This window comes from Sceloporus occidentalis, unplaced genomic scaffold (assembly GCF_023333645.1).
Source record: "Sceloporus occidentalis isolate IW3139 unplaced genomic scaffold, rSceOcc1.0.p SCAF_261, whole genome shotgun sequence".
Taxonomy (NCBI): domain Eukaryota; kingdom Metazoa; phylum Chordata; class Lepidosauria; order Squamata; family Phrynosomatidae; genus Sceloporus; species Sceloporus occidentalis.
Genome location: NW_028317241.1, coordinates 567,998 through 590,536, shown reverse-complemented (window position 1 = coordinate 590,536; position 22,539 = coordinate 567,998). Strand labels below are relative to the sequence as shown.

Sequence of the window (22,539 nt, the reverse complement as noted above, 5' to 3'; positions counted from 1 at the left end):
GCAAAGTGCCGAGGGCTGGGTGCAAAGTGCCGAGGGCTGGGTGCAAAGTGCCGAGGGCTGGGTGCAAAGTGCCGAGGGCTGGGTGCAAAGTGCCGAGGGCTGGGTGCAAAGTGCCGAGGGCTGGGTGCAAAGTGCCGAGGGCTGGGTGCAAAGTGCCGAGGGCTGGGTGCAAAGTGCCGAGGGCTGGGTGCAAAGTGCCGAGGGCTGGGTGCAAAGTGCCAGGGCTGGGGCAAAGTGCTGGGTGCAAAGTGCTGGGTGCAAAGTGCTGGGTGCAAAGTGCTGGGTGCAAAGTGCTGGGTGCAAAGTGCTGGGTGCAAAGTTTCTTGAACAGTAATAGTCCACCTCTTTTCAGAATGTTTGGGGTTATTTTGTTTCATAAATATTGTGTTTGGGTTCTTGTACTTTGAAAATATTGTTTTTTATTACATCATAACAAAATAAGAATGTAAATGTAAATTTTAAGTTGTTTTTTAACATCCAGTTCATTAAATTATTTAAAATAAACGAAAAATTTGCATATCTTTTTTTATCCGATTAATTGAAAAAATAATCGGCCAACTAATCGATTATTAAAATAATCGTTAGTTGCAGCCCTAGTTGAGTTTGGTTTTGGGCTAGAGTAGAGGCTTTTGTTTTTCTTTCTTAAACAAGGACATTTCTAAGTGACCCCAAACTTTTGAATTCATAATATATAAATAGATGTCATTTGGGTTATAAATGTTGACTATTGAATTTACCTACTTCAACCAAAAAAAAAAAAAAACACCGACTTTCTAACTTTACAAAAGGAATAATGTCACCCTAACTCAGGCGTAGCCACTTGCGGGCACATAGTCACTTGTCAGCTCAATTAGTGCTCATGTGCAAACGGAGCATGTACAAAGAAATAAGCTTCTGACGTTATCTCTGCCAACAAGATAATTACGCAGCCTTCGTTTAGCAACAGGGCAACAGGACTGCCGCAACAAATGAACGGGGCCACATTTGCAATTCATGGTGTGTTTTCTCGTTTAATGCCATTTGTCTTACTTCAAGTGAATATTTCCATTAGAAGTTTTTTATTTTTTTATTTTTTTTTTCTTTCCTCCAGTACCAAGTTTCTGGTTTGGCTCCAGAATGATATCATTCTAATAAAGTAGCGTGTCACTGCCTCGTACCTTTTATATCTCCTGTTGCTAAGTGAAAATCTCTGGTTGCTTTCTGTTGTGAAGAGATTTGACCAATGGAGGCAACGGAACCATGTACGCTGCCTTCAAAAGTTTGGGGTCACTTAGCAACTACAGTTTTTAATTCAGTAATAAAATATTTTAGAGGAATGACCAAAATATATTTATCGCAACAAAAGTTAACTTTTTTTTTTTTTGTCCTATTTTCTCTTGCTATAGCTCAGTGGAAAAGCAAAAAAAACATTTGTACAGACCTATTATGACATTATTGGTAGGGCACCAGCAGAAGCCATGGTGATATTAGAACGAGGGGAGGCAGCAGAATTAAAACCAGATCAAACTTAAGGGGAGGAGAAGGTTTTTCACCATCTTAAGATCTATAGTTTCCTAGCCTCGTCTTAAAAGCCACAGTAAAGCACAGACACAACGGCAAGAACGTCTGTAAGATGCAGAAACATCAAAATGCAGCTCAGCGAAATCATTTCCATGCAGAGCCATTGTCTACTAAAGTAAATGAATTCTGGCATAATGGAATGATAGAGACGTGAAAGAATTACTGGCATATACACATACAAGGCAAAAAAAAATAAAAAATGGCTAAATCCAAATTAAGATGTTCGCTATGAAGTTTCCAATAGGACCTTGACATGACTGTTGACCTACTCATGACACCATCATACCAGTAAGGATTTGGAATTCTATTAGTATTACCAGAGGACACAAAAAAAAAAAAAAATAGAGTCAAGGAGTCACCAGGAAAGCAAATCTATATCTTCTACTCCATCAGCCAATTACTGTTGTTAAAATGGAATTAGATGGGTATTGACAATGCTGCTCGGATAAGGATTAAGAAGGCGACTGAGTATACAACTAGCACTACTAGGATTTTCTCCTCATTCTTCGGAGACGTAAACATATGTGAAAAGGGAAAGCGCCGCGTGCATTATGCATTAGCGGCTCGCTAATCGGAGCCATGGAAGGTTGTTTCTGCTTGGCTAGCCGTCGGATCGGCGGGCTTTCAAGTAAAATATCCCAGTTTACAAACAAACAATAGAAAGGCAGCACGGATTACACATTCCGCCGGCATCGCTGTCCAGGAACGTGACGCAAGGGATATGGTGGCTGCCAAACGCTTGACTACTTCATTTATCTCCGCAAAATACGGAACCCACAGCAAAGTTTTTAAAGACTGAGCAAAACTTTTTAACTTGTTTTAAGGGTTCAGCGAAGCAAATCAGGACTTGTTTGAACATCTTATTGTTCTTCAGACCCAAGATCCGCAGGGAGCAGCACTGTGCTAATGTACACACATGCAATGCGTTCTCCCGGCAGGTGGTTCCAACAACATAGAACTTGGACCAGATCGGCCCCATTCGGCCCCAGTCTAGTCTGCTCATTTTTCCTGCTGTAAGAACTCAAATCTTAATCACTCGTTGGTCTCGTCTTAGATTCAGAAGCCATATGCCTATCCCGTGCATGTTTCAATTTCCTTACTGTATTAGCATCTACCACTTATGCAGGTAGGCTGATCAGCTTATCAACCACCTTTGGCAAAGGTAGGTCTCACGAGGTTATATACATTTTTTCTCTCTGAAGTATCTAATGGGATAAATAGGCCTCTCAAAGCAGAGTTTCCATCATTTATCCTTCCTGTAGGTGTCACATATATAATCTTAAAGTAAGTTTTCCTGCACTACTTCTTAAAGAACAAATATAAAGTATACATATTTATACACCAACACGTAGAGTATATATATATATATATATATATATATATATATATATATACTCCGTTATATACTTTTTCAATTTAATTTGCAAGTGCACATCTTGCTCAATATACCTAAAATACCATATTTTTAAATCCATAAAAATGCTTTGAGATGGATGAACACACACATAAATAAAATCAAATCAACTCAGTACATTTCACCTGACCTGCCAGATCTTTTTAACTTATTGGAGAATTTGCTAGATTTAATATTGACACAGCGATGTGTAAATCAATAGTTTCAGAATGAGCGATATATTTTAATTTAAAAATGTTCAGACTGCAGCAGTAAATCTATGCACTTAGCACATGCACATCATCAGAGGCTTTTGCCTGCTGAAATACAGTATTGAAATAAATGATGGCATAGCGAGCAAACCCAACATACCGCTCTAACCTTACATTATCTATCCAGTTTTTAATCAAAGCATGTGAGAACTCTCCTTAACTCCTCGATGGCCGGACAAACCGAGGCGAGCGCGATAATTAACGCTTTCGGTGCCGTAAAAGGAGAAATGACGCTTCCCAAGTCCTAACTATTACATTTATGTAAACTTGTTAATCACATTTTGTACGCTTACAAACTGACCGTTTTGTAGTTATGCTGTATGTGCGAGCAATCTTGGGGCAACATACATGTTTAAGATATCATACAAATATATATAGGGAGAGAGAGATGTCATCATCAGGGGAATCATAATGTAAAAAACAAGAGGTCATCTATTCCGATTTAAGGAATTTTAACTTAAAGCAGTGAAAAGGGTTTTTACAGAAAAAGAATATACAGGTATTTTACGTTATAGAAATCATGGGCCATTTTGGAGTCAAAAAGTAATTTTTCCCCTTTCTGAGGCACAGCTGGCAATCATATTAACCCCCTTCACCACAATTGACATACCAGGCACATCATGGAAATACATGCCGTACCTGGCACATCATGAAGTTAAATGGGTTTAGAAAGCGATCAAATATTGTTTTCTTCTCCAAAAAGGTGTTACTGTAATGCCTCGATGTTGGGCATTCAGCAATACAGACAACTGCAGCAGGGGCCCCATCTGATCGCTCCCCGGAGCGTCAATGTGTGCTATATTAAATATAGCGCCGGCTGTCTGCTTTAAAATAAGCGAGGAGGTGATCAAGGGTGTTAATGAAATGCCTCAATATTGATATGGTTTGATGGGGTAAATAAAATTAGCTGACTTTAAATATGTCCCAAATAGGACAAAGGGGCTGAATTTTTATCTTGTCAAAATTCCAAGTTGAAAAACTGAATTACACATGCCCCCCAAACAACCTGACAAATTCATGCATGGGGGTATCGCTGTTCTGTAGGAGATGTTCTTAAAACACATATTGGAGCGTTGAAAGTGACATATACGAGGAGCTGTAACTTTATACTTGAAGTACGACGTGTAAGAGGCTGGTGTGGTAAAATTACTGCATGGAAAGATTAATAATACAAGCTTTTTTTAAATACCCTGGGACGTCTAATTTTAAAACATATATGGTTTGATGGGGGTTAAGCTGAATCGGTCAGGGCAGAATGGCCAGTTCTGGGAAAATCTCATTAGCGATTGTCTGCTTGAAGTAGCCAATCAGAGGCAGGAAAGCTGTCCCTTTAAAACGAACACGAGGAAGGAGGCCGAGACAGAACTGGAACGACGGTGGTATTGGTGGAAACTGCAACCATTGATTTCAATATGTGCGCTTTTGTGCCACCGATTGGCTGCTTGTCACAAAGAACAGCTGAACCACGGAGGAAGATGGCAACTGCAGTGGAAGAACGCATATTAAAGTACCCACAGAGGGTTAGGGTTACTCAGAGCACTTTAATATACATTTGTCTATAGTGTTGGCGTCAGGGACAGTAAGCGGTCTCTCCTTTAAGGGTGCCGTAACGATGGAAAGGAATGGGTTTCTTATTTCGGCCATGCCTCTTTCTATATACGTCAGGCCTACTTTACAAAGCTCCAACCGCTTCTGTCCATTTGCTGACCCTTTTTGCCCTGCCTTTTATTTTTAGAACGCCGGGGTGGCAGATTAGCGAACGTCTGTCCTGAGTGGCAGCAATCAATGAACTTACCAAACAATTTCTTAACTTATCAAGAGTAACACGTGAAATAAAATGTTACATGGCTAGGTGCACCCAATCTGTTCAAATGTCTAGACATAACATACGTTGAAAGGCAGTTTGAAAGCATCATTAAAAACAAATCAGCCATCTGGACAGAAATGACTGATCAAGAGGTATAGTTTTAACTGTTCATCAAGTTTTTTTTTTACTAATCTTTTGTCATTTAGTCTAAAAGCATTGACACTATAGCAACACAAACACTTAATAATATGGACGCCCTCCCCAAATCGCTGTATGGAAAACACAACACAACATAATGACACTATTTTTAGTTTGAAAGGTAGGACCTGCAATTAATGTCTGATCCTCAACCTAACAAAACATCTGTTTTTCTCGCTATGTAATTAGTAAAATTAATGAACACTAATCCATCCGCTCAAATGATTTTTCGCTCCTCAAATCAATCATTTTAACACCCAATATGCTACAAAACTAACAACTATAGATCAAGCACAAATTACTTTCACTGCCTCGTAATTTAAGATTTATTTACTATGTTTGGTAGCAAGAACCATATTAACTGAAAAAAGTGGATAAAATGGTAACGAAAGGCTGACAGAGTGGGAGGTCCCGTGGGTGGAGCTCCTCTGGATCCCCTATACGGAATGACCCTGGAATCTATTGGCGGAAGCATGGGCGTTGTGCATCACGTGGGGATAGGACTTCCTTCCCTGGTCCCTTGTGGCCAGGACGTGATGTCATAGCAGGGAGAGGTGAAAAAGTCAGGAAAGGATGTAGCATCCGTGTATAAAAGTAAAGCCATCAGGGTTACCGTGGGCACCCGTCGGCATTACCTTCACGGCATGAATGGGTCTACATGCCGCGCCCCCCCCCCTTTTCATTCTCTCTATTTCAAGGTTTCCATTATTATAAAAAGCGGAATGGGTAAGGCCAGTCAATCGATTAGATGTTACGTGGTTATCGTTGATGGTTAGGGTCCGCACCAGCAGATTCCGTAGCAGTTATTAAGGCCCCCTCCAACTACGTTAAGGTACCTACCGCGGTACCTGCTGACCAACTCCTATACGTTGGGCTTGTTAAGTTGGTTGGTTGGTATAAAAAAGGTGGAAAAATAGGTAAAGTCAAAAGATAAGCTAATCAGAACAGAAAGAGTGACTAAGGAACTTTTACGCGTCTAACTCGGTGGGAAGATAAGGGGTGTATGACAAGTGCAATTTCCACAAGAGGAAACCATCCTTCATAGATAAAGCTGACCCAATAGGTACCTTTCTAGCCGTGTTGTGGACATGCAACTCCAGTAACGCTTCGTTTCCATAAAGAAATGGAACGAGTCTGCGGCAAACATGAGAGCCGCAGTCCGATAACACAGCAGACCAATCACATTCTGCAAAACCCTAAAGGATAAACGTCTTCAACGTAATGAAGAAAGGAAATACTCAACTTCATGGTGCATGAGTGGTGGATGCTTTGAATAACCTTCTAGAATAAGTAATAGGTAGAAACACAGAACTTGATAACACACAAGACTCATTGCCTTTTTTTCCCCCACGATGTAAAACCTCAAACCTTAACCTGCCTGTCTCGTGTTTAAGATCCCTTACGGTTTTAGTAAGCAGACGTGGTAGAGACTAATACAGTGAGGGAATTTAAACATGGATGCTATAAACATATAGCTCTCGAAGTGAAGACAAGACCAAAGATGGATTAAGGTTTGAGTCTTTACATAAGGAGAAGGACTAGATGGGCCAAATGGGTCTTATCTGCCGTTAAATTCTATCCTATGTAATGCCTTAACCAATGCGTGTCTTCATAAGAAGGAAGAGGAAATCTTCCAGGTTTCACCTGAAGACATCACATCGGAGTTCAAGGGTATTAAACGTATAAAGAGACTGGAAGGAAAAAGTACCAGGTGGTGACTTCCAACTTCTTGAGTAGAAAATGGAGTCCAAATAGATTTTCTAATTTACAATGAATCAAAAGGGAAACGTCGGAGCGTGGCCAAAGAGGGCCAAAATGTATCAAAAAGCAAATGAATAAACAGTTGGTTTGATTTATTAGGGGAAATTGCAATAAATTTTCCGGGGATAGATTGATTTTAGGTAAAGGTATAACTGACAATTTATCGGGCGGGAAGATGCATTATTTTCCAATTGTTATCCGCCTCCAGTAAAACTGATTTGTGTCCCATTGTATTTTATGGAAAACCAGAGAGCAACTTCAGTGATTTAGATTAAATGTATTAATCATAACCAGACACTGTGAACTATATATCTACTATTAAAGAAGTTTTTTGACATTTAATTCTGTAGCAATATTTTGGGCTCTGTACCGCTCTCCTTAAATCCAATTCCTGCCACAGTCGGGAGATTTTTTCCCTTTTAATTTTATGAGGCTTTACAGTAGCATTTAACCGCCCATGCGGTAAATAATGCAGGATTAGAAATATTTAGTGTTTTGTTTCCCTTTCAGGAGCGACAATCTATCAAGTCGTGTCATATCATGCCCTCCCGTATTCTCCTTTTATACCCGCTCTTCTATTTCCAATATTTTGGGCTTTATGGCACCTATTTTAGAATAATGGAAAGAGTGAAAGAAAAAAAAAAAAAAAAGAGAAAGAATCTGATGAGACAACCTTGATGCCTGTTGGAGGAAACCATGGAATGAGAAAATTTGGTAGGGAAAAAAAAAATAATAAAAAAAAAAATATATATATATATATATATATATATATATATACACACATATATATATATATATATATATATATATATATATGTATCTTTTGTGCCTTTATTTAAAAATAAGACATTAGACTAGGGCTGCAACAACTAATCGATAAAATCGATAATAAATCGATAATGAAAATCGTTGCCAACGAATTTCATTATCGATTAGTTGAATCAATTTTATCGATTATTAAATGAGGGTTTTTTCAGAGCAAACGCTCTGAAAAATACCCCTCATTATATAAACCGTTTCAGTGACTCACAGCAGCAGCTCCTACTTACCAGCCCCTCCCTGTAATCACTGTGACAACTGGCCCCGCCCCCTTCCTTCTCCCAGAAGGCCAGAACCACATGGCTGTGACACTCATCTAACTGTAAGTATAACATTAATATTTGGGCTGCTGAAGGTTAGGGGAGGTGGGGGTTAATTTAGGGGCAGTTATGGTTAATGGGGTGTTTAGGGTTAGTTTAGGGACAGTTATGGTTAATAGGGTGTTTAGGGTTAATTTAGGGGCAGCTATGGTTAATGGTGTGTTTAGGGTTAATTTAGGAGCAGCTGTGGTTAATGGGGTGTTTGGGGTTAATTTGAGGCAGTTTTGGTTAATGGTATGTTTAGGGTTAATTTAGGGGCTGTTGTGGTTGATGGGGTCTTTAGGGTTTATTTAGGGGCAGTTATGGTTAATGGGGTGTTTAGGGTTAATTTAGGGGCTGTTGTGGTTGATGGGGTCTTTAGGGTTTATTTAGGGGCAGTTATGGTTAATGGGGTGTTTAGGGTTAATTTAATGCTGAGGACTGAGGGTTAATTTTATTAATTTATTAAAGTTAACTTAAGGTGCAGTTAGAGATAAAGGGGGGCAAACTAAGGGCAATCTAAATCCTGGGGGCAGTGAAGATTAACCCAGTACTTATTTATAAAAGTATGGTCTGTGACTCTATGAGGGGACTATGAGATATCTGGGGGGTATAAGGCATATCTGGGGAGGACGGAGTGACATATCTGGGGGTATAAGGCATATAGGGGGTATAAGGCATATGTGGGGAGGGCAGTGTGGCATGTCTGGGGAGGACAGAGTGGTGAATCAGGGTGTATTAGGCAGATCTGGGGCCACAGTGGCATATCTGGGGGTAGAGTGGAGTGGCATATGTGGGACGCAGCGTGGAGTGGCATATGTGGGAGGCAGCGTGGAGTGGCATATGTGGGAGGCAGCGTGGAGTGGCATATGTGGGAGGCAGCGTGGAGTGGCATATGTGGGAGGCAGCGTGGAGTGGCATATGTGGGAGGCAGCGTGGAGTGGCATATGTGGGAGGCAGCGTGGAGTGGCATATGTGGGAGGCAGCGTGGAGTGGCATATGTGGGAGGCAGAGTGGAGTGGCATATGTGGGAGGCAGAGTGGAGTGGCATATGTGGGAGGCAGCGTGGCAAGCCTGGGCTCAAACGTGCATAAATTGGGGGGGGCTGGTTGCGAAATAAAGGCAAGAAATGCATTTTATCAAAGTTTTTTTATTATGCTGTTTGTATTTAATATAATTTGTTTATTACATTATTTTAAATAAATGAAAAATTTACATTTTTTTTTATCCGATTAATCGAAAAAATAATCGGCCAACTAATCGATTATGAAAATAATCGTTAGTTGCAGCCCTACATTAGACCTTTGAATGGCAAAAAAGTGGCACATTTAATCATTTTCTACGGAAATATATTTAAAAGGGCTTAGCCCAGTGAGCTTCTGCTCCAATAGTACACTGCCGTGCGTGATGATTCTTGATGTCACATCACTGAGTGAACTATTCATTATGCAGGGTCAGATCAGGCATTCTTGCAGGGAAATTTGCCACGGATAGTCCTTCATACGCAATTTCAAGAGGCTGCAACCCCAAATCTCCTACCAAGTATTTCTTTAGTGATTAAAGCCTAGAGAGACATTTCTAGCGATGGTAATTGGTTTGGAGAAAGGACACATATTGAATGTCTGAGATGAATGCGGCATCTCCCATTGGCATCACATATAGCGATAAGTGTAAGTGTGTGTGTGTTAGCGAGGGAGCATGTGTACATGTATGATGGATAGTATATGCACGGGCATGTACGAGGGAGAGCGAGCATATGGTGTGGACCAGAACTGCGGCCACGGGAAAATCCTCTGAAAACCACACACATAGCACTTCGGTAATGGCAAATGTAGCACTTGCCGGCAGAGATTAATTTAAACTTTGTCCACATCCCCCTGGATCCCAAATCAGAAGCAAATGAGAGGTTAAGACAACGAACAGATGAACGGTCTCATAGAAAATGAAAGGCGAAATAATAAAATTCGAACATGGAAATTTTACACGCTAACGAAAGACTACGGAGGAATGGACTTCATAAGCATTGCACTAAAACAAAATTTTCTTCAATGCTAAACTACATTACTGAACACGGCGCTGTATAGAATACTCATTGTTTTCAAATAGAGTTTACAGATTTATAGTTTTTTTTTTTTAAATATATATATAAATAACATTTAATTTGTTAATTTAAAACAAACCTATCAAATGTCAAATTTCTGTAGGCAAGAAGAACAGAACTGACAAAAGACTAAAGATCAGGTAAATACTGCTTTTATTTGTAAAGATAAATAAATAATAATAATGGATATTTGTGTACGGGGTATAATATTGCAAGCAAGGGACTGTTCATTTCATTATGGTGAGGACATGAAGCACTGCATGGAAGGGGTATTATAATATGTTAACACATTGGTCTCTGACCTTTGACCATTACGCTATAACTCGGGGAAGAACGGCCTTTGTTTCAGATGCCCCTATTTTTATTTTTGGTTGACTGCTTGCTTGGCCATAGCAAGGATTTGTGGCTCACTCTCTAGGCTTATTGCAATCTCATTCGGGTATTTTATAGGGGCTATTACAACTGATAGATTAACTTCACGGCTGCGGTGATACATCGCTAAACCACAATGAACGGAGAAATATACCAACATCTACTTAACAATGGTTTGGACAAATTGTTAGATTTCAAACAGCCTTTATATTGCTCATGTCTAGCAAAATTAAATACTTTGTAAAATAAAAAGATTAGAGGAAAATATGTCAGTATTGAAATAGCTATAAATGTTGTATACACTGCCATTCAGAAGTTCGGGGTCATTTAGAAATGTCCTTGTATTTGAAAGGAAAGCACTTATTGTCCATTGAAATAACATGAAATGGATCAGAAATCCAGCACAGACGGGGTTAATGTTGTAAATGACTATTGTAGATGGAAACAGCTAATTTTTAATGGAATATCTTCATAGGCATACAGAGGCCCTTTATCACTCCCATCACTCCTGTGTTCCAATAGCCCTTTATCACTCCCATCACTCCTGTGTTCCAATGGCCCTTTATCACTCCTGTGTCCCAATGGCCCTTTATCACTCCCATCACTCCTGTGTCCCAATAGCCCTTTATCACTCCCATCACTCCTGTGTCCCAATGGCCCTTTATCACTCCCATCACTCCTGTGTTCCAATGGCCCTTTATCACTCCCATCACTCCTGTGTTCCAATGGCCCTTTATCACTCCCATCACTCCTGTGTTCCAATGGCACGTTGTCTTCACTGATCCAAGTTTACATTTAAAAGGACAATGATTCGTTAGAAAACCCTTTTGTAATTACGTTACAGCTAGAAATGTCCTTGATAAGAGACCCCAAACTAGCGTATAGGTATATTTCTACTAATCGAGGGCTAACAGATTTATTTAGCGCTTTACCACTTACAATATAATAAAAGGGAGGTACAATAAGTGCTCTCATGTAAGTGGTCTACGGAGCTTTTGATTGGAGTACAATAGGTATGGATGGATACATTAGGAAAGGAGGTCCCAGCGCGTGGAGCTTACAATCTAAGTGGTAGTAGGGAATGAGCAGACAGAGATACAATAAAGGGGGGTGCATCTAAAATCATAGTATGTAAGTTGCTGTCGTGTCACATTGAAGAGATGTTCTCTTAACTTGCTTTTTACGTTATGGAGAGCTGGAGCTTAGCAGAGATATGTACTGATGAGAGAGAAGATGGTATAGAGCAGTTGCTGTATTGGTATATAGCTATATAGGTATATGGCAGTATATCAGATGAAATATTGAATGGGGATGAGTTCAATAATGCATCATCTGCTTACCAATACAACCATAACCACCGCCAGCCAGTCCGCCGGGGAAGATGCGCAGAACGCGCTTCCACTGATTAACATGGGAGCACTTTACTGCCAGCAAACGACTGCTTGAGCGGAGGGACAGCGTTTTAGGAGGCTAAGTTCCTTTTTGTGGAAAATTTACTAAGTATTACTATTCACTCTTCATCAGCGGGCCAGTATTGGACATAATAATGTCCCTTTAAAAAATTACCTTTAAGGCGATCAAGAACTTAATGAGACAACCTTATCTCACATCTAACAGCAGCAAGTTAAGATGACTGCGCCAATGTTATACACATAAGGTGGGGTTCTAATGTATATGTAGCGCATATATTTTAATCTGCAAACACAACTACTATATTAAGCAGTAGAAGGTAATATTTGGGAAAAGCAATAGAAAGATGAGCTGAACAGAGAACCACATAGGGGAGTGCAAGGTCGATAAACGTACGTTACATTAAAAGGTCGTTTAGCATTATTGAACATGGAGAAGGAGCCGAGATGTTAAAAGAATTCCTTACAGTAAGTGCCAAGAAAGAGAGGCTAGCGGAGCATACATATGCAGTAACGTCGTACCTGCCTGTCATATCTAGTCGCTTCTGAACCAAAAATCTGCATATAACAAAAAGGGGGGCACAACGGCAATTTTCTTTGTTTTCTTAGATACAGCATATATGCAGAAATTACAAAAGTTCAATACTTTGGATTCTGGGGCAGTTCTTTCAATGCTGTTTTCAGACTCATTTCCAAATTTGCTCCAATAACACCGTTCAACAAAAGTATTTCCCAATATGACTTGCAATATGTATTGGTTTCTATACACAGGACAGTATCAAATAGTAAAACAGCTTTAATTAGTTTTGTTTGGAGCCGTAGCTGTATCTTTAGGCAGCCACAACTCTTCCCCTTTCTCTGAAAGTAAATGGTTTCCGGATAGTATCCACATGGATTTCAAGGTAAACTTGCATATTGACGGTTAGGAAGTTACTGCGGCCTTAGCCACGCTCACATCAAGTTCAGATTCGATCAACAGATCAGAATAATTTAACTTGGGTGGATTCAATGAGCATGGATCTGCATTCAAGCAGCGCACTACACCTGGGAACATGCAGTGTGTCGCTGCCAGTTACCAAGTCTTCAGGGCATCCTTTGATCTGTATTGTGTGTTGAGGGGTGATGTTTGGCTAATCACGTATCCCTCTCCTGCTCCCACAAACATCTAGCCTTGCTCCCCCCACCGGCATAAGACACAGAAGGGAGACAGCTCTGGCAGATCAGCCCTTGGTAAATTCCTAGTTATGGCGATCACTCTATAAGCGGTAACTCCAATTGCTTTGAACATGCTGCTGTACAACCTCAATCAGGGTCACAGAGGGGCAGTTTACTGTATTAAACACTCACTTTAATAACTGAACACGGTGAACATGGCATATAGAACCAACAGCCTTCTACTAAACCCGCGCCAGAACCAACTGAAGGACTTACTGAACCAGGCAATGCCAGCCCTACAGTTTCTACCAACTGCCCAAAAGTTCTGTCTGTGATCTCGATTGGTGAAAAAAGCCAAAACCATGGATTAGAATACTGCAATCTCACATTAGCATTTTCAAAGAATTCGACAGGATGCAGTAAAAATAAGACTGTACCAGAGAACTTGCGTTTGCCGGAGGCTTCCTAAGGTTTCTTGATTGTACGGCATGGAGACGACTCAGTCTAGCCTGGAAACCTAAAGACAAGAATATATATTAAATCAAGATAAATGGGTTCAGCAATAAAGTGTTTAGAAAAGTTTAAGGAACTTTATTTCACATTGTTTTACAAATATACACTTAAACCATTTTTGAAGGTAATACGGCACCTCCAAAGTGCTCTGGTTGGAAGGCAGCCCAATCTACTATCAAAACATAGTGCAAACGGATAAACAGACAGCCTTCAAGATTAATATATACCTTTATTCAAACTCAATGTAACGTGTGCCGTGATAAAAAGTCCAACCACGGATTTATCCCTGGCCTATTCCGAGCTGGCTTTCTCCCTGGACAGGCTCTTCAGAGTAAAGTCAGTGAGTTAATAATGTTACATGTTAGCTCGCCATTTAGTGAATAGTCCCCACTATTTACAGACTAGAATAGACTGAAATGGACACAGTAACATATGCAAGGTCATTACCAACAAATCTTTGCAGATTTTGCGTAAAGAACATCTTGGCATTGGAGCCGAGCACTAACCTCTTTGGGCTGAATGTGACATGAGAGGAAAGGAGCCAGTTAATATGCTCTCAAAGACCGGGTCGGGAAGCTCTTTTTCTAGCTCGGCAGGGTTCTCCTGATCCCACCACGGTATCACCCCGGTGATGCCACATGCTCCCCCAGGTTCACTTTCGTAGAACCAGTCGCTCTGTTCATCGTCACCTGAGAATAAAAGACACATCAGCATGTGAATGGAGGGTGAGATCGGACAGTCTCCAGGAGTTAACGCAGACCCACTGACTGGGGCGCAATTGGTGAACTAATTATGAGTTTCAAGTAACTTAATCCAGGGCTCGACAAATCCCAGGCGCCAGGTCGCCATGGTGACTCAGAATTTTGTCCTGGCGCCTAGGAGTTTGTCAACCTCTTACATCCACAAAAAAATGCCCCAGGAGTCTGGGCAGACAGCACAGCCACTCAGAGCCCGCCCCCGAGCCTGAGATCACTCCCACGGAGTGATCCTATAGGCTGAAACCGCGATTGCAGGAAAACCTGCAGTAGCGTTTTCAGCTGCCACAGGCAGCTTCAGGAAAGGGGGTTCAGTGTGGGGACCTGACACAACATCCCCCTACCGCCTGATCGCTCCATGAGAGCGACAGGGCAGCGTTAACCCCTTCAATGCCGCAATCGCGGCATTTTAGGGGTTAATTCCCGTTTTGTACGGGGCCATGCTGCTGGTCTGCCTGAAAGCCCAAGCAGACCAACAACAGCAAAAACGAGCCCCCACAAGCCCTTTGATGATTCCTATAGGCATGGAAGCCTACAGCAGTCATCAGAGACTCCCCCCTGCGATGGCTGGTCTATAGACCAGCAATTGCGTCCCAGCTGCCACAGGCAGCTTCAGGGACAGGGGGAGAGGGTTCTTCGGTCTCCACATGAGTGTGGAGAGCAGCCCCAACACCCCCCTGCTGCCTGATCGCTCCATGAGAGCGACAGTGCAGCGTTAACCCCTTCAATTCCACAATTGTGTATAACACATTCGTGGCATTGCAGGGGTTAACATTTGTCCCCACAAGCTTGTGGGTACTAAATATCAGTCAATGCTGTGCTCCAATGAAACATCAGCACTGACCTGAAAGTCCAGGGTGCTTCCAGGTCAAATACTGTGAGTTTAGTAAGTGGGCTGATAATGATCAGATCCCTCCTGACCAACTGTCAATCAAAATTTGTCAAGCCCTGACTTAATCACATAGCTATTTCAAAACTAAGCACAAATAGCTATCAATGTATTGGAACATTAATTTGAGGCAATTGGAATAAAGCGAAAACAAAAAAGCTTCCGTATCTATATCTAGGAAAGACAGAAAAACAGGTTTCTGTCCATGCCGGCCGACATATATACATATAGTTGTCCAGCATGGACAAAAACCTGTTTTTCCTTCATTCTGTTGCAATAAACTTCCTTGTTGTCAGTCATGTGATATTTTGGGAGACATTTTGGGAGCTCAAACACTACATTGAGCTCATGCTTTATGGCAATGCTAATGAAGTCTATCCCTCCATAGAGCCTCATTACTCAGAGTGTGTGACTAGGTGATTACGACAGAGCCATTCTATTGTTTCCCACTAGTAGATTGGGGCTTAGATAACAGAGCGAGAACTCATAGAAATGGCTGATATGCAGATGCCTGAAAACATTTTTTTTTTTAATAAGAAAATATAAAATATTATTGAAAATATATTTTAAAATTTGACCTCAATAAGGAACAAAATTAATGGGAGATGCCCTTTATATTATAAAAATAAAGTAAAAAAAAATAAAACAATAAAGCATCTTGTCCTACTAATCAATGATTAGTAGGAGTACGTTATTTAGGGTAAACACAGCTGCATTCATACAAATACATACAAGGTAAACTGTTTTAAATAAAATTTAAAAAATAGTAAATACAGACCCATATTCTTTAAGAAATATTTACATAGCACCAACATGGGAGTCCTGGGCAGCCCTTATTACCGCAAAGCCGTTAACGTTAGTCATAATGTTCATTCTGAATCGCATGTAATTATGTATAAACATATACGACAATCTACATAATTGAACAAGTAGCAAGGAAAAGAGACAGAAGAGCTAATTACAACTAAACGTTCTATACCGTATATACCACTTGAAAATTAGACTTTATCAACTGCAAGGTAAATTATGTTCACAATTATTTGTTCAAACAAGCGTCATTATGATGTATAACATTATCCAATTAGCGGTGAGAATTACACCTTCGCTGCACGGAAAAGCCGCAATGTTTAGTCTTCTCTAACCGCATTAATTAAAAGAGGGAAACAAAATGTTTCACCAATTAGCAGGTTTCAATTAGACCTAATTCTGTCGGCTGAGAATACTTTTTCAATACCTTGGCGTCCCTCGTCGTTGGTAAACAAGCCGGCATCACTGCTGCTTATACTGCTCGATTCACTGAAACGAAACAGAATAAAAAAAACATTAAAACACACACATATATATATATATATATATATATATATATATATATATATATATATATACACACACACACATATATATATATATATATACACACAAACACACACAATTTATATATGTTTAATATATATTATATTTATATGTATGAAGACTAATAATCGCATACAATGGAAAACTATTGGAATACATGACATTTTTATCCGGGCATAAACTTTAGGAGCCCAAAGAGGACACCTCCAAACAGATCAATATGAGATAGCACAAAAACTTAGATGCCAGAACAAAGTTAGGTGCCATGACAGTCTTAAGGAAAATGGATATAATCATATTGGTCCAAGTCTTTACTGAGCCAGAAGCCCATGCAGAGACATGAGATTTTGGGACATCAGATGTCCTTTTCCTCTACATCTGAAGAAGATACTTGTGAGGTCCTGAAAGCTTATGCAAAAACCATCTTATTCTCTGCTGGTCCAATCAAACGTATCGAGTTTGGCTAAAGGATCCGGCCATCTATGTCCATGCAGATTTGCAAAAATTAGGGAAATGTGTATTAAATGCGATTTTAGACTAAATCCAACTTGTTTGTATCTTTATGCAGCAAATGGATTGGTACATAAATCTGTAGGACTGTACTGAACCTAAACTAGGAGGTAGATACAATCATATGGTAGTAGAGACATAACAGGTGCATTTCATTCATTTTTAAGGATTAATCTACAGTTTGGCTATATTGACATTTTGAACTATGAATCCCAGAAAGTTCACACATGATTTATAAAAAGATAATTTACAATTGTATAAGTGATGATTGATGAGCATATGCCAGGTAAAGAACTAAAGCTAGGCAGGAGGGTTTAAACTCCTGCATCTGAATGGACCATTTCAGCAGAGGTTAATCTCCCGGTTCCCAAACACCACCCAAGTTATTGAGACATTTGCCACCGGACACAAAAACACTTGTTCCTCTCTCACAGGAATGAAAGACGACATTACAAAAACATAATAATGACCCAAAACTGGGACCATGGAAGAGAAACAGCGTAGATAGGGTGCGAGTATAAGTTTTGATGACTTATAATCATGAACACACAATATCACACATTATTGTATACACCGAATACATCATTTAAATATTCAGAGTGTGGGTGGGAGAAGTATGTGAACCCCTAGGCTCATCACTTCAACTAAAGCCAATTGGAGTCAGCAGTTGGCAAACCTGGAGTGCAATCAATGAAACAGGATTGGAGGAGTGTTTTAGAGATACTTTGACAAAAAAACAAACAGAACAGAAAACTCCTACAAAATTGTCTCCATTTATAAATGTATAAGTTGGTGGCCTTAAAAACATAATACAGATCCCTTATCCGAAAAGCTTGGGACCACAAGTATTTAGGATAAGGGATAATTACGGATAACGGATCTGTCCTCTCACCCGAGTCTGCTCCACTGTTAAGGCATCCGTCGCCCTACGGACCAAGATTGCTCCCTGTCTGTTGTTGAGGCTTCCACCAGAGTGCTTCTGGTCCGGAAAAAGGGAGCGGAAGCCTAAACAATGCAGCAGATTGTAGGGCGAAGCTGAAAAGGAGGCTGGGAAAGGATCTACCGACTACAGGAGAGGTCAGACATCTCTTTCGTGCCCCCACCCAGTCATGAGTATCTCTTATTTGAATTTCCTTAATCTAACAGCTGGAGCGAGTCAATCAGTGGCAGAAAAGTTCTTCCACTGAAATCAATGTCAGCACTTTCCTGCGACTGATTGACAGCTTAAGCAGCCAATCAGCGGTAAGAAAGTGCTCCCATAGAAATCAAAGGGAAGACTTTACACATGCGAACTGGTGCCTAAACATACCCATAACCCCAGCATTCACTAGAGCCAGCTCTGGAGCTGGCCGGAGGCGAGTACATAACACGCAGGCTAAACGCATCTCCTGTGGGGCATTTAGCCGGGCCTCAGGAAAGCATAAAAAAAACAAAAAACATTTGCATATGTCTGCGTTAAAATTTAAAATCGACCAAGCAGCTATCATATGCATTATACGATGGCTGGAGTGTCCCTTTAACTTTGATATTAACTCAACACTGGTCACAAAGACTGGAGCACCCCACAATGTATCTGTTCTGTTTCCATATCCAAGACACTCCTTGGCACAAATAACGGAGCATTACGTGACTCCTTTCCATAAAAGGTGGGCCTAGACTTTGCTCATGAAAACAGTAGTCAAGCACAACATAACTTCACTGAAAGTTGTGAATCACAAAAAAAACAAACCACCTGTCGCTCATATTCTCATCCGAACCCTTCTGCTCTTCGTATTCCATTTTGTCTTTGTTTATATGACTTAGCTCCTCTCCTTCTACGACAACTCCCTCATCTGCAATTTCCAGCCCGTGTCTCGAGGCAGAGATTTTCCTTTTCTTGATTTTGCCTTTACTAATCTCTAGGTGTTGGTAATGCTTGCCATCGTTGTCCATTGACTGATCTCGGCCCTGAGACAGTGACATTGGACTGATGAGTTCTGCCGGGGGATCTATTGCCATCCGTTTCACTTTCCGTCTCCTTCTCAGAGTTCGGCTTGCCAAAGAGTCTACAACTAAATCAGATTCGTGCCACAAGGGCCTTTTACCGCGTATGTTGTTCATGTTTGACGACGGTCGCCTTTTCGCGAGTAACAACTGGTCATCCGAGTCGCTGTCTTTTTTACTATTACTGACGCATTCCCGGTAATCTTTATTTTGCTCTTCTAGACTGGAGTCTGAACCATCGCTCAGGCAGTGCCCCGTTTCCCATGGGTGGTGTGTATTATCGGAGCGCCGCTTCCTTCCTCTCCGTTTCCTTGCTTGCCTTTTGAGAAGACATGAGATGCTTCGCGAGTGGTCACCAGTGTCGACAAAACATCCTCTAGCCTGCTCTGAGCTTTCTTCCAGCGCCGACACAAGGTCATGGACGAGCTCTTCCATAGTCCTACTGAAATGCCTGTAAAACAAATTAGGACCAATATAAATGAATAATTTCACAGCTGTTATTGCTATATATATATATTTTTTTTTTTTTATTTTTTTTTGGTGACCACCAGGTGAAAGCGTAGATGCCAGGACACAATCGCCAGTTGACATGTTGACCTTGGGTTTGTCAAGCCATGCGTCACTTATTTTAATAAGCAGAATTATGCAGGTTTATGTAATGTAGGGTACTGTAATGAGCAAGCGTTCGGTTAACCCATTCATATGATACAGTAAATAAAATGTAGAAATGCAGGTAGACCACTGAAAGAGTTGAATAGCTTAATCAGGAAGACACTAGACTAGATCTGCAAACTACATGACGACTCAGATTTGGTTTACTAATAAAACGGTTTGTTACTTTTGTTGCTTATTTCCGTTGCTTATTTCCATCTTCCATTTCAAATGCATTTGTCTGATAACAACAGAAGGTTCATTGTGTGCAGCCGATGCCACTAATTTTGCCGCTTATGTCTGGATTCATTGATGAAGCAATCGGCGCTCTAGTCTGCGTTGCCCGAGGAAGCAGAGGGGCTTTGCTAGTATTGCAGGAGGCAACTGCGCATGGCACGGGGATGCCTGGGGGGACAAAATAAAATACACCTGGACAGGTGTCAGATAATCAAATTCATGAATGAACTGTACAGATCTGTAAATGTAAAGCGACAGATCCACTTTAAGATATTTAAGGATAGATGTGAGTGTGAGTATCTTTACCAACACTCCACATAAAACAGCACGGCGCGAACAGGCATCGCCGGGCACATCACTAACGTGCGTTAAGCTGATTATATAAACTGTATACTTGTTTGGGAACAGTTGCTATATAATGACATATTGCTTAATACATCCGCCAAAGACAGAATACTTGTCAGCCTGGTGCCTCCAAATAATCATTGGAACGTTCGTAAGACACAGTATGTTAGTCATTACGTGCGTCCAAACGCATAAAACCAGCGGAAATGCCAGGAGAAAAAAAATCATGAGATAAAATGTGAGCACAGCCTGGGTGAAATCTTTATCAGAGAGAACGAGAGGATATTTACAAAAGCACAGAAATTTAGGCGGGGGGGGGGACAAACACACAAAAAAACATGCAAGCCTATCAAGCTCAACCCACATTTTGATCATTTTCTAATAGTGCCTCAAAAAAAGGGAAAGAATATTTCCTGACTCCAGTTTGGCCTCCAATTCCACTGGATCAACAAACTAATGCCGTCCTTATAAACCTTATATTTTAACCCTTTGTAAAATATTTTTTGCTTTAAAATCATCCAGCCCTTCTTTAAAGACATTGGATCTGACAGCACAACCTCTATGTAGTGAATTCCACAACTTTACTGCTCTTACTGCAAAGTACCCCCATTTTAAAGATTGCGTTCTTCAAGTCTGAATAAGACGGCTTCTTGCTCTTTGTACAGTCCTAGTAATGAACATAAGAGAGTGGCTGCTATTGTCCGTGTGTGTTTTTATATAAATGATATCACATCCTTCTAAGACTTTTTTTCTTGAGTAAACAAATTTAACTTGGAGCCTTTTCATAGCAAAGCAGCTCCATTCCTCGTATTTAATTTGAAGCCAACTCTGAGTTTCCCAAGCTCCATAATGTCCTTTTTAAGAACAAGTACCCAGACCTGTATACTACATATCGAAGGAGAGGTCTTACCACATTGTAAAACATTACGATATCTTATGTGTGCTTATAACCCAGGACTATCGTACACAGCGGCTGCAAACAAAAAGCAGTAACGAGGGGCACCCAATACGCAAAATAAATCGGAACTTTAGTTACTGAAAACTAAAGCTATAAACCTATATCCCAGACATACAAGAGGCGATGTATAAAAATAATCCTGGAGCAATGTCTGAAGCGGTGTTATCACCATGGCAACAAATAAAACGTTCCTGCTAATTAGTCCATTCTGATGGTCTATAGGGTGACATAATACACACACACACACAATTGCTTTTTTTTCTTACCCCTGAAAATATCCACACAGCATGCAACCTTCGATACATCAAATTCACCCTGAAAGCTCTACACCGAGATAAAGACAACGTTCCTGGCATCCTACAACTGCAAACAATGCTTGCTATGAAACCTAAAAGCAAAGGCTAACTTACCGACCATCCATAAATATTTGGGAGTTTGGGGTGGGGGGGAACCCTTTTGAGGGAGACCTCTCCAAAGAGTTCATTGCCACTAACTGTACATCCTATACTAACTTCAGAAGACAGCTACTGAAACAGATCATAAACACATCACGAGGCGCGCACAACAAGCTGAGAAACTCAACTGGGGTCGCCAGTAGTCTGTTGGACGCTGACCACTAACCTGCAGATAGAAAAATAGCCGGTATAGACAACAAATTATCTTATAAATTCACTAATCTGGTCCAAGCAGAAGCTAAATTGGATAGGGGTCTTCTGTACTCTACAGCTACCAGGTTCGATACCCCACATTCACTTGGAAAGCCAAGATGCCTTCTTTACTCAAGAAAAATGTTACATCTTTAGCAAGCTTACGGACAAGGAACCTTTCCATCTAGACAGAGAGCAGCAAATGTTGCACAAATCCTGTTTGGTCACGCTAACCCCACAGCCAGTAGAACGCCAACATTATTCATAAACGATTCAGTAAGGAGCAAAGAAAACGTTCCTTTAACTATCATTTGACTATGAATGTTAACGCAGGCATCGACACAGCAAGCAGGGACGGGCTTTCTTGCCTATTTGTTAAGGATCCCCCTTTGGGGGTGTTTTAAGGAGCTAGAATATAAAATGTTTACTTCCCTGGTGCCCTAATATGAGATCAGAGACAAACTACAATGGCGCAGAAAGGCGACTTATAACATCAGCCCCTCGTGTATTTGGTAAGAAAGCCAGACATCTCAGAAGTTTTATACCGAGAAG

At 40.7% G+C, this 22,539-nt stretch overlaps 1 protein-coding gene across 1 annotated transcript in view; it reads right to left on the bottom strand.

Annotated features, from left to right (window-relative positions):
• Positions 1-22,539, bottom strand: part of LOC149275866 (G patch domain-containing protein 2-like) — a 68,485-nt gene that overhangs the window by 45,182 nt on the left and 764 nt on the right. The window contains exons 2-5 of the mRNA XM_089504221.1: positions 18,899-19,600; positions 16,538-16,599; positions 14,166-14,348; positions 13,584-13,663 (exon numbers count right to left, since the gene is read on the bottom strand). Of these exons, the coding sequence (XP_089360347.1) occupies positions 13,584-13,663; positions 14,166-14,348; positions 16,538-16,599; positions 18,899-19,600 (1,027 nt within the window). The remainder of the gene's footprint in view (positions 1-13,583; positions 13,664-14,165; positions 14,349-16,537; positions 16,600-18,898; positions 19,601-22,539) is intronic.